Here is a 13746-nt window from a genome sequence, read left to right as displayed (position 1 = left end):
CAGAGCTAGGAGCTCAATCCTGACTTCAAAGTCCTCACCTTCTCTCTGACAATGCAACCTGGTTTGGCTGCCCAGTGGACTCACGAGCCCTCCTGGAGAAGGTCCACCAAGAGGCTGTCAGACCTTCAGTAAGGGATACTCTACCAGGCCCGCTGAGGAGCAGTGAGCAAAGACTGATGCTGGATATCTGGGCACGTGTGCCATGCCATTCCTCAACATTCTTGAGGAAAACAGTCACTCGCAGACAAAGGGGACTTCCATCTCCCAAGGATCACTCCTCTGTTATCCGTGACATCCTCTTTCACTCAGACACATGAGGCTGCTTCTTGGGCTGCCAGACAGTAACTTCCCTGTTCCTTAGATATATTTCCTTTCAGCTGAGACTCAGATCCTTTGCAAATATAAAAACCTAGGCAGGCAATCTGTCCTCCACCTGCTTTCCCAGTAGACAGGCTGAGCAGCTTATTCCTGTCTCTCCATGCCTTCCCTAGGACACTGTGTGCTACACCCATTCATCCAGGGGAAACCAGTATATGGCGGAAAGTTGAACGAGCGCTGGGGAAGGCTGTCAGCACACATCTTCCCACTGCCTGATGCTGCTCAGAGAGGAGTAATGGCCCTTAGCATTCCTCAGACTGGTAGAGGGGAGGAGAGGAGGAGGCTGTGATTTACGCTGATTCAAATATTGGAGATACTCCCTGACAGGAACAAAGGGATGCCAAAGAAACCATCTTATTAGGAATCTTAGGAACTATTGGTACAAGTCTGCACTTATTTTATTCCAAGACCTACTTGCCTTGATTTTTATTGAAATGTTCTCAACTAAGGTAGCTTTATAGCAAAAAAACAACCCAGTAAATATTAAACTCTTTTTGGTCCTTGAAATGAATGTTCTGATCCTGATCAAAAGACATGCTTGTGTAGTATTCTTGAATCTTTTCTGATTTGCTAGATCAAAGTGAAGAGCTGGCCAAAGAGGAGGGTGCCCTGGCACGAACCAAATCCAAGTATATCAGATAGGAAATCATTTGTAAATCCCAGATTACAAATACTTACTCTGTATTAATGTGGAAAATAGATTCCAACTTCAGCTTTGTGGAGAAGAACAAAGACAAAGAGATTGTTCCAAAACAGTGTTTTGCTGGCTCAACAGACATCTTAGGAGCAAGCCTCTTCCTACCTCACTGGTAAAGAAGAGAGAAACCTACTGATTTACTGATGTGTCTCTCTGGCTCTCTTTCTCCCTTGGTGGTTCCCCACCTTAGTATATGAGGACATCTAGAAGCTTGGTTGTCATTGTTACCTGGAAATCAGAAAGAGTCTAAGAAAAAAAAGGTGTCCACAGGAAAGGAAAACTGGTTGATGTTGTGACATTTGGCCAGTGGTAGGAGGTAGGGACACTGGCTGGCTGGGTGCTTCTAACTTGTGTCCTGTCATTGATTAAACAGTGATCCCTCTTGGGCAGTGTGGCTTAGTGGTTTTTAAACCAACTTTTTAATGGAGGTATAACATATACTAAATATACAATTTTAAGTATATAAGATTAAGTTTGAATAAATTTTATAAAATTAACACACTTATGTAACTGCCACTCCAATCAAGATACAGAACATTACCAGCGCCTCCAAAATCTTTCTGCCCATTTTATTTGGGTAGTTTGTTGTTGTTGTTGTTGTTTTTTAACAACTCTCATTATCCACCCTTACTCTCCAACAATAATTAGGCATTCTGGCTAAAGTGAAAATGTAAGAAGTCACAGATAATCCCAGAGGCAACACCTAACACGTTTCATCAGGGAGCTAGTGTATACATTTCTGTGGGCCAGAATTACTCCCCCACTCAGAGACATCTTCCATTTAACCCCGTCCTTGAAGAAAAGATATCTTTGAAAGCAAGGAAGCTTCCGTAGCAGCTCATACCTGTACAGAGTGAGAGAAGGCTGAGAAAGGAAAAGGATGTGGGAGGCAAGAAGGGAAGTAGTCAGTTCTGCCCTCCCCAAAGCCCTTCTGGGAGACAGTCTGTGCCAGTCAGACCTTCACAGGGGTTCACCAGAGGCAGCAACTCCTTCTGGTGGAAAGGCCCCGTAATGAAACAGATTCCGGTCCACACAAGCCAGTGCCACCACAGCTGACTAGTGTTTGTAGGGTCAGCACCAACCTGGGGACTAGTCATGAGGATGGCTCCTCACTTTTTCACGAGTAAAATGGGCTTACTGGAATCAGCCCCTCTGACCACTAAAGAATGCTGTGAGGGCAAGTAAACGTGGCCACAGGAAACATCTTTGGAAGCAAATTTAAGGTAGTACTATATCCGAAACATAATATCTGGGAGTTCCAGGTAGGGGTTGGAAACTCAGGTGCTTTGAGGTCAGGCAGGTATGTGAACGGCGCACTGGCGGGGGCTGCCGTGGCACACTGGGACCCGTGCCCTTTCCGAAGGGGGAGCATCTGGATATATGGTGATCGTTGCCATATGGAGAATGTAGGCTTAAGGAGGCAATATCTTCTGATTTTTAAAGAGAAACCAGATACTCATTTTCACGTAAAATAATGCAATTAAAAATTTTTGACAAGGAATCTGGTTTAAAAAAAGGATAATGCCATGGGCCAAAGGAAATACAACAGCAGGATGTGACCTACAGTTCAACAGTTCCCAGCCTATGGTCAGGATATACTGCCTTCTGGTCCAGAGTTCTCAATCTTTGCTCCCACCCCGTCACTCTGTAGGGACCAGGCACGAGCCCATGGATAGCAGTGGCTCACTGCGGCTAAAATGAGACACACACTCCAGACTAAGAATAGCCAACTAAGTCTAACATCCTTTTTTTTTTCAAGGAAACAAAAACCAGATTGTGGAACTGAAGTCTGGGAAGGAAACATGATTTCACTAAGTCAGCACAGGGAGAGTGGCGAGGCCTGCCCATCCCCATTTCCAGCACCCTGCTGCTTACCCCTTTTCCCTGCAGGCAGCAAGCAGCCTTGACCATGGACATGGGGATTCTGCTAACCCCAGATGGCCCCCGTGGCCCACACCCCAAGGCTCCCTCCTGGGAGGGGCCTCTGGGGGAGGCTGGTGGGCGGGGGGACCCTGTTCCTTACCTGCACATCCAGGTTTTTGCGAGAGGAGGCAGGAGTGTTGGCATAGGAGCTGATGGAGGAGCTGGTATTGATATCATCAGTGCTGAGGTTGTCTATGGTGTCACTGATCCCGCTGCTGACGGAGCTGCTGTCATCCCAGCTGCCAAGACAAACACATGCTGAGCAGCACAGCCTCATGCTGCCCTGGCTCAGGCTAACCACATGGTCAGTCACATCGCCTGGAGGACTGCCTGCGTCATAAAGCTCTTCTGCCTCCAATGTGACTCATCTTCAAGAGTACCATCCATCCTTGCTGCTCTGGACAAGCAGCTGGGTGAAGTGGCTGATGCACACCTTCCTCCAAATGGTGGGTGCTTCCCTGAACAGATGTGGCTAAAGACACTACCCGCTTCCCACCCCATCCTTAACTTCATCTGGAACTTTATAAAAGCCAATGGCTACTCCTTAGGCCTAGCCAGCAGAGGAATACAAGCAGGTTTGGAGACTAGAGCTGAAAGAGCCCAGCGTGGCACCTCCCTGGAGGTCAGAGGGGGAAGAAGTGCTGCTGGACGAATTATCTGGACTCCACTCCTGGAAGGAAATGCCAAGGGAAGGAAAGATGCAAAAGTGAGCAGAAACTGCAAACTCTATTAGGAGTCTTAATTCTCATAATATCCCAAGACACATCTCAAACAGAGTTCTTCATTTACCACCCTTCAAATCCATGGAGACCATCTCCCACTGCTCCAGTAAATCCCCAAACAAGGATTCTTCTTTTCCTCCTTACCATCTCCCACTCCCCACCACCCCAAGACAGTTCATCTATCACCTGGCCCTGCCACTACCCCAGTATGGCCAGCTTTCTACCTCTCCTGCCATCCCGCAGTTCAAGCTTATACAGCTCTACCTAGGTTACAGCAAACAGGACAGCTGGGCCCTGAGCTCCACTTCTGCTCCGTAATGATCATTTTCTCCATAAGAATCTTTCTGAAATAAATAAGGTCCTATTACTTATGCTTAATACCATCAAGTGGTGTCTAAAAGCCCAAACTCCTTACTCTGACCCTGTATTCAGCCTCCCTCTCCAGTCCTAGCTCCTGCCCACCTCTCCACGGCTCACTGGCTCTGCTCACATGAACTTCCGTTCCTTCTAAGCCAGCAGGTTTTGCATTTGTTGTCCCTCTTACTGGACACTTGTTCCTGCTTCCTCCTCATCTGAAGTGTTGCTTCCTTGAAAGGCCTTCCCGTGTCCTTCCATCTATGGTGCCTCCCCCACTGCCCATTGAGCCGTTGCATTTTCCCATTTGTCAGGATGCAGGGTGGCAGGTATATATAGTACATGCTCAATAAACCCTTGCTGATTTAAACTCAGAGTGAGAAGTCTAGCAGGCTATAAGGTGAGCTTTCAGTATAAGCATAACACTGTTCTAATTGATCTCATGGAAAAAGATATTGCTGATTGTATAGGTGGAAAAATGGAGGCTTAGAAAGGTAAGATCCCTTACACTAAACTAGACAGCTAGTAAACAGTGGCTGAGGACCTGGATCAGCCATTCTGACTCCAGACTCCAGAGCCACCCTCTGTACTGTGACACCAGATGACTTCCCATCCTGGCATTGTTCAGTGCACCCCAGAACATGACAAGGCCCTCCTCCTCAGGACAAAGCCCAGGTTTGGAGGACAGCACCAGGTTCAAAGTCACACAGCAGGAGCAGCAGGGCCAGTATCTACACCTGGGGTGGTCTGAAAATGAAGCGCTGACTAATGACACTGTCACTCAGCCTTCCCCACCAAGACCTGAGAAATGGCAGCCTGATGGCCTGATGCAAAATGGCATTCCAAAATGCCGGGTGGATGAGACTTAGAGCACCCACCCACTCCGAGTAATCCAAAAGAAGTTCTAGTTCATTCCACCAGGTTGTAAGACACCTGCCTGATCTCTACTGATCAGGCAGGAAGACAGAGGTTTAGTGAAAACCTGTTTTCATCACCTTTCCCTGTAGCACTTCCATTTGGCTTCCAAAAGTGCCACATAAATGCAGAGGAAATGTGTAATGGTGGTTCCCAAGCATGGAGGAGAAAGGCAGGAGGTGTAAGGGTTCAGAAGTGGTTTATTGTGGATGAGTCACAAGGGTCCAGAAGGTCCCATGTTTCCAGGGTCTTAGACAACGTCACTCGCAGGATTCTACTGCTTTGGCCCCGCCTCCATCTGGTCCAACTCCTCCCTGCAGGGCCTTCTCCAAATACTCCAGCCCACCCTAAACACCCTTACAGTAAATTCCCACAGTCCCACAGGCTGGGATTCACTTCCACAGGCTCTTACCAGTTTTCTAGTTACTCCCTCTGTGAAGGGCAGTCTTACCTCCCAAACAGATGCAGGGACCTGCTAAGTGACAGTGACTAAGTGCACCATGTGTCAAGCATAATGCCAAGTACTTTAAGCATATTATATACATTTCTCAAACCTTCATCTTTACACCTGCAAGTTACCTATTATGCCCCCATTTTACAGATGGAGAAATCAAGGCTGAAAGAACAAGTATCATGACCAGTGCCATTCAATGTCGGAATAGGGTTTAAAATGCAGACCTGTCTAATTTCAGAACATGTGCTCCCTCTAGCCTACACCATGCTGCCTTTCACAATAACGGCCATTCTCTGAGCACCTGCCACACACTAACTGTGCAATGTTTGCACATATTTTCACCAACTCTCCTATTCACTCACAGGTGGCTATTACCCTTTTTTCATGAGGAAACTGAGTCTGGGAGAACTGTCATCCAGGGGCACTCTGCAAATGCATGGCCGAGCTGAGAGTGAAAAGCTACCTGACACCAAAACCTACCTCTCCCCAGCTGCCCACCTGCAGAGTAACACTGCAGCAATGTCAGCCTCACGTCGTGGGCCACGTCCCCTCCATCTCCAGGCACACAGGATGTGCTCATTCAATGCCTGGGCTCCATGTCCCGCTTCATTCTTTGACACCATGCCTCAGTTTCCATATGGGTTGACACAGGGATGACCATATAAGGCTTTGCTGGGAAAGCACCCCTAACAGATGGAAAAGGACTTAAATCTGCTCTCACAATTAAAAGAAAATCCTGTGTGTCTTTAATTGCATCTGCTCCCTGGAGGTAGGAATTTAATAAATCTAAAATTTCATATAATCTGGTGAAGAAGAAAGGGGACTGACGGGAGAGGAGTGTGGCTGGCGGAGAGGAAGGAGGGAAGTTAGGAACAGATGCCATGACTCCAAACCCCACATTTTTTGCTTTGAAATGATATCTACTTTTTCCCTATGGCCTTTTAACACCAAGGCATCTTTCCAGAGGGGCATGTGGCACTTACTGCACACGATTCTTCTCACGGTGGTGCCTGGAGCATTGTGGAGACAGCCTGAGTTCACAGGAAGTCCTTGTAAACCAAGCTGACCCAGAAGGGGAGAGGCCAGTGATCCACCCTCCAGAAGAGTGGGAGCAGGGGAAACCAGTGCTGGGGACAAAGGAGCAGGGACAATGAGGGAAGCCCACACTGAACAAGAGCAGCCTCGGTGTCCCCTAGAGCAGCCCGTGTGCCAGAAACCAAAGCTGCCCTAGCCAAGGCTCCTTCCCTTCTAGATCTTTTGGGAAACTGGCAAGTCTATCAACATTTAAAAACATTTGGTTCCAGGAAATCCACCCCTAGGAATTCACCCTAAGAATGCAGGAGCCCAGTTTGAAAAAGACATATGCACCCCGATGTTTATTGCAGCACTATTTACAATAGTCAAGAAATGGAAGCAACCTAAGTGCTCATCAGGAGATGAATGGATAAAGAAGATGTGGTACATATACACAATGGAATATTATTCAGCCACGAAAAGAAAACAAATCCTACCATTTGCAACAACATGGATGGAGCTAGAGGGTATTATGTTCAGTGAAATAAGCCAAGTGGAGAAAGTCAAGTGTTAAATGATTTGATTCATCATTTTACAAACAAACGGCAATTTTGTTCATTTAGGTTCCTATTAGTTAGCAGGAGTATACCAGGTGACAAAAATCTAAGCAAACTAGTTCTGAGCAAAAGGTAGGAACCTATTCTCAGTTCGGTCTTGGAGGGGTGCCTCTGGCTTTAGGTCCGGCTGGCCCCTGAGCTCGCCATGCTGTTGCTGTTGACTCTGCTTCCCTCTGTGCAAACAGCATGGTACCTGACAGATATGGGCCTCTGAAAGGGCAGCTGGAGTGTAAGAACAAATAAAAAACTGAAGGAACAAAACAGTAGCAGATTCACAGAACCCAAGAATGGACTAACAGTTACCAAAGGGAAAGGGATTGGGGAGGATGGGTGGGAAGGGAGGGAAAAGGGGGAAAACGGGGCATTACGATTAGCACACATAATGTGAAGGGGTGCATGGGGAAGGCAGTAAAGCACAGAGAAGACAAGTAGTGACTCTATAGCATCTTACTACACTGATGGACAGTGACTGTAATGGGGTATGTGGTGGGGACTTGATGAGGGGTATCTAGTAACCACAATGTTGCTCATGTAACTGTATATTAATGATACCAAAAAAATAAATAATTTAAAAGAACAAAAAAAAACCCACTTGGTTCCAACTTGTCCTTGCCCCCAAGTTCAGATCTAAATGGTCTTGAGCCACCAAGATCATTCTAAGATATATTCGAAAGAAAACTAGTTCCATGAGCTGCTTGGTAATAATGCTGCACCAAGGGAATGTGAGGTATGCTGGCTCTTCGATTCCTCTTCGGATTCACATTATCCCTGAACTTTAACAACTATCATCTTTTTTAACATTGCCTAAAATAGCATTGCCCAACCTTGTATGACCACACAGGAGGTGCTGAGGCTGAAACACATCTCTGGAGGAAGAGTGAATGAGGCCTGAGCTGCCTGTGGCCGCCATCCTCACCTGTCTGAGAGGGCAGCTGGCACAGAGGGAAGCAGAGTCAACAGCAACAGCATGGCGAGCTCGGGGGCCAACTGGACCTAAAGCCAGAGGCACCCCTCCAAGACCGAACTGAGAATGGATTCCTACCTTTTGCTCAGAACTAGTTTGCTTAGATTTTTGTCACCTGGTATACTCGTGCTAACTAATGGGAACCTAAATGAACAAAATTGCCATTTGTTCGTAAAATGACTCCAGACATGCGGCTGAGAGTCAGACAGAAAAAATGTGGAAAGCATGCAGAACTCATTCAGGCAGTAAGAACATTAGTTGAGTCAAACAAGTGGCAAAGGAGGTTAGGTGCAAGGTGGGGTGTGGTACGGAAGTCCATTGACCCAAGTCAGGCAATAAATGTTGAAAGAGGTCACAAAAACCAATTACAGCTGAAACTTGAAAGAAATCCAGCAGATCTGTATTGACTGTGTGGTGAAACGAAATTCCAGCTTACAAGGCTCAGAGGGCCATGATGACATGGCAAGAAGAACTACCACGCATCCACTATGGCTCTGGAACAGCCATTCCGGAATATGATGTGATCATCCCTGCATTCTCCTCTTGAATTTGAGAAAAAACATACAGTGGTCCTGAGCCCACTGGAAAGGGAAAGGTTTAAAATGATGAAGGGAAATGATGAAGTAAATCATAATATTAATATTTAAGTTTAATGACTGAATGCTTTGTGACCACTGTGACAACCTGTATATTCCTAACATTTAAAAGAATAGATGGTATATTAGAGAATCTGAAAGTATACTTTTGTGATCTCCATTTCAAATGAGTACTGATTTCTCATTTGAAATTTTTACAATGAAAGGTTTAAGAATTAGATTCAGACTGTAAAAGGATTTAGACTGTTTATGATAAATTAAAGCTACAAATGTCATAAATTAAGTTACTGTTTTGCAAGAGTTGTTTAAGTGGTTAGAAAGATTTTGCTTACTAGGCTGGTAAGCCTCCCCTGTCAGATATTTGAAGAGCTTGAGGAACTTAGCCATGTTAAGTTTATGAATGCACTCAAAAATATTTAAGGGAACTTAATTATCCAAGTTTATAAACAGTTCTACTTGTTTAAATTCAATTTGTTAAGTCTAAGTTAATAAAATACTAATCAAATAACAAGTGGAAATGATATTAATATACACAAAAGAGCTGATTTATAGGTAAGATGTGTAAGACAACCTAAGTTTAATAATTAAAGCTTCAATAAGTTGAATAGTAAAACCTAATTAATTCTAAGACATTTTGGGAGGCACAAAAGCACTCTTCAGACATTGAGAAAAATATTAAAGATTTCATTTTGTGAATGTATGATTTTTATGGAAATGACCAGAAGAAAAAATGAACCACGAGAACACCTCCTCTCTTCACCAGCTTTTTCCAACTCCAGTTCCCCTTTGCTCTATGTTGCAAGACTTCAAAGCTACTCTGAAAGTGTTCCCGAAATCTTAGTGCAAACAGCATGGTACCTGACAGATTTGGGCAACGAGCAGAACCCCAGGGCCTCCTGCCTCACAAGTTCTATCATAAGGAACTCAAAGAGATATGGAACACAGCTTTTTTATTGCCCCCTCCCTTTTAAATTTCAAGACAGCATATCAGGTTTATGTTCTATAAATTCTTTGGCTGAGACATCTACAGAAATGGCAAGAAGATGCTTCCATCAATTCCTCAGGACCATCAACAAACACAAAAACTTCATTTCCAAGCCAGATTGCAGCCACATCCCTTTTTCTCTACTCAAAAAAACATCCTCCACTGGTGCAGCCATATACTGTCACAACGAGAGTCCTAAGTGATCAGGTTTGAAAATGACCGTCTTCACCTATTTTTAGCCAGTGGGTGGATGGAAGGAATTCCACCAAACATTGCTATGTTTCTTCAAGACTTCTGAACTCAACGCTTTTGGATCCTGAGCCAGGAGGCTCGAATTCCTTACTCACCTAGTCAGTGCCCTCTACGTGCCAGGCACCACGCAAAGCATAGGGATACAGTCATGACTCAGGGTTGTCCTTAGCCCTGGCTGCAAAGCCAGCGGATGTGACAGAAAAGAATACATAGCTCAGACACAAATGAGAATGTAAACTAGGGAGATGAGCAAAGGCAACCAAGTGTGAACTGTACTGGTTCCCGACATTTCTACAGCCTTCAGTATCTCCTCAAGCCACCAGACGTGCCAGCACAAGGCAGTCTGCAGTGTGCCAAAGCCCAGGCCCACCAAGGCTCTTTGCTGAGCTGCTCTCTCCTTCAAGGCATGGAAATGGCAACGGCATGGAGCCAGGACAGCCAGGGCCCCGCCGCAGCCTTCCTCAGAACTGCTTCCTGTTAGTCTTCAGACTTGTCACTTCCTCCCTAGGCCCCAGTCTCCCAAATAATAAGGGAGTGGGATGTAGCCATCCCAAAGGTTGCCTTCTAACTGACATCATTTGAGTTCAAGCTCAGAGAAAAGTTGGTACAGAGGCATATGGGCACACTGATGGTCCCCACTGGACTCAGAGCATCTCTTCTCATTAAGTATAAGCTGCCAACACGTAACTGCACTTCATAGTCTATGGACTTCTCCATTGCTGATTTCATACCTCAGAAATTTTTTTTAAGTCCACACAGTCTTTTAAATATTTAGAATAGGTGCCAATATCTATACACAGGAGACAGTTAGCCAGCCCTGACTGGTTACTGCCCTCTTTGGACAGAGATGTGCTTTTCCATTTGATACAACCCCCATCTAAGCCTTTTCACTCATATATGCTGCTTGATTGGCCCTGCCATTTCAGTTTGCAAGCCCTCATGTAATTCACAACAGAGAGTCTGCTTGGACCATCCTATTTATCCACAAAGGAATGGGGTACAATCTTACCTAACATTTACAGCCACCCATGATAGTGCTTACCAAATGCCAGATACTGTACTAGGTTCATTACAGGCATCCGTCCACTTCGCATTTTCCACCTGATGAAATGGAGGCTTAGGGTCCAGAGCTTGTCAGAAGGATGGGATTCAAACCAGGGTCTAATGATCTCCATGCAACTTTCCAGCTCATCACAAAGAGAGTACACACAGACCAACTTCAAAATCTGTCTGCTAACCAGCCTCATCACAAAATACCCTCTATGTACTTACTGATGGCAACTGAGTGCATCAAGAGGAGACCCCATCTTGGCAAGACACAGCATTTTTACCAGAACCAAGGTTCTCAAGGCCTCACCTGTCTGTTTACTCTCTCCTGGAGAAATACAGATGTGAAAAGGCTTTCCAAAAGTGACCAGAAAATCTGTTCAAAAATGAAAAGGCCCATAAAACCAGGAGATCCAGTTTCAGAGTCTTAGAAGAGATGCTGACATCACTGTGTCAGGAATTCAAATGCTACTCAGAGGGCTTAAAGCACAATTTTAACAGCCCCAACACAAGCTATCTGCTATGAAAAACGCAGGTGAAAGAATCATAAATTATTTCAGCTTCTCACACTCCCTGTTTTCTTCACTGTTGTGGGAAGTGAGCATTCCACAGAACCAAGGAAGGAAACCTGCCTTCCCCAAGCCTCTGAGAAACCACCTCTGATTTGGACAAATTTTTATTATTGAGCTCTTCTGGGAAGTATCCAAATGCAGCAGGAATTTCTAATGGTCCTGAATTAATGGGATTTTATATTTACAACTTCATCTCCCATGAAGCAAAAAGCCAAAGCAGGATCCCAAGGTTAGAGGGATAATTAAACAGATTTTTCCACTAGGATTTACACACCCAGGAACAAGGAATCCTGACTTTCAGAAAAACACTCCAACTCTGAGGAGTTACCGAAGCATCTGCAAGGTCATTACACTTTTCAAATGGACTCCCAGTGAGATAATGTTGTTTATTCAAGAGAAAGACATGCTAAATGATGTGGTAAAAACAAACAGATTGCAGATACATATTCGTTCTCTGGTCACCAATAAACCACAGCAGATTAGCAGAGATGAAGTACAAGAACTATGGTTCTCAAAAGCAGTCTTCACAAAGCAACCTGTCCTAATCGCCCCTCAGATCCCAAAGACAGGGTCTACTTCCAGATGGTCCTCAGAAACAGTCTTGGCCAGCCCCTTCCCACTTTCTGCCTCTTTCCTGGTGACTGAACTCTCTCGCAGCAGAGCCATCGGAGGCCTGAGTCCAGGCCTTACCTGCTCACTTTTCCAGTTTTGCTCCAGAATCACGGCTGAGCCCATTTACTGGGCCCCATGTTCCCTCCAGACAGCTGTATTCAGTTGCAAAAGTGCATACTGGTGGAACTTGTTTTCTGGCTATTGTTCAAGGCAATTGTTCCTGTGAAACCCCAGGGCCCAAGCAGAACGAGATCCTCTGGTGTGGATGAGTGAGCAGGCCCAACTGCAGGCTTAAGTCCTAACCCCTGGGGAAGGGAAAGGGTTTGGCTACCTTTATTTCCCACCAGACAGGTATGTTAACTATTTCCTTCCCAGGAGATTTTCTCAACGGCATCATCTCCTTGAGCCACTGCTGGGGCCTATTAAAAAAATCCACCTTCAAAGAATGCAACATGATTCCCACAGAATCCTACCTTTCACTGTCTATATGGAATGGTAATAAGATAACAGCCAGCTTTAAATGCAGTTTAAAGTTGTGGCAGACCCTGTGCTAACTATATTATGTGCATTATTTCATTTAATTCTCACAATTCCATGATAAAAATAACACCACTTATTGATGGCTCACTTATGTGCCAGGCCTAGGTACTTTTTTCTCCCAGTTATGAGACAGAAACTCACACTATACCCATTTTAGAGATGAGGCAATTGAGGCTTGGAAAGAAGGGTCTGAGTCCTATAATTAAGAAATGTTGGAGCTGGGATTCAAACACAGATCCAAGGGTGTTCAACCACTTTGTTTATTTATTCATTTGACATACTTTAATGAACATCTATCATGTGTATTTTAAGGACTGCAATGTTTTCCACACAAGAGATAAAGTTACTCAAAAAAAAAGCCCCCTCTACATTTCTCCTCTGGGATTAGCCTACATGGTTTGCAGTTCAGGTGCAAAATGACCCAGAACTTGAGATCGAATGAAAACAAAGGCAGAGTTACACACTAATCCCAGTAAGTTTAGTTTTATCTAGCAGGGTACCACTAAGCCCTGGAGGCTCCAGATGGAGGCAGCACAAGCCCTGGAGAAAAAAGTAAAATAGATTTGGCAGAACCCTGGCTCTGTTACTTACTTTGTCAGAGCACCTTCACCTCCAGGAGATGGAGGTTTCCTCCTCTGCATATTGCTGACACCCAGTCATAAGCCTTTCATGGAGACCAAATCAGACCTCCAGGCAAACAGGAGATTGCTAGCTCACGCCAGGCTGCTGTACAGGATTCAGGGAACCTACTAGAGCTGCAGGAAGGAGATGCAGACCCACATCATGAAACAGATTAAGTTCTAGTGCAAGAATTTGCTTCTTCTCGCTGCCATAAATGGACAGTGTCCCAGGGGAGCCCTAGCTTCTACAGACGGTGCCAGGTGCAAGGCCAATCATTTGGGGTGGAGAGGGGGAAACACAACCCCCATAGAGCGGGCTCCAAGGGGATTTAGCAGTGCTGAGAATGCCCTGGAGTTGAGTTTCATCCCACAGCACCTTTGTCCCATTTTGGTAACTCATTCATTCAACAAGTAGGTGGTCCCCTGAGTAAGCGTGAAATTCCTCCCTTTGGCTCCAGGGGCTTGGTTGGGTTAAAAACCCCAG

The 13746-nt window shown here is 45.3% G+C and overlaps 1 protein-coding gene across 6 annotated transcripts in view; it reads right to left on the bottom strand.

Annotated features, from left to right (window-relative positions):
- NAV2 (neuron navigator 2) overlaps positions 1-13746 on the bottom strand; it is a 703917-nt gene that overhangs the window by 68275 nt on the left and 621896 nt on the right. For all 6 annotated transcript variants that reach the window (XM_073216317.1, XM_037026705.2, XM_037026708.2 and 3 more), the window contains one exon: positions 3099-3237. In XM_073216317.1, coding sequence (XP_073072418.1) covers positions 3099-3237 — 139 coding nt within the window. The remainder of the gene's footprint in view (positions 1-3098; positions 3238-13746) is intronic.

The sequence above is a fragment of the Manis javanica genome, chromosome 11 (assembly GCF_040802235.1).
Source record: "Manis javanica isolate MJ-LG chromosome 11, MJ_LKY, whole genome shotgun sequence".
Classification (NCBI taxonomy): Eukaryota; Metazoa; Chordata; class Mammalia; order Pholidota; family Manidae; genus Manis; species Manis javanica.
The sequence above is the reverse complement of the archived record's forward strand: the minus strand, read 5'-3'. Positions and strand labels throughout refer to the sequence as shown.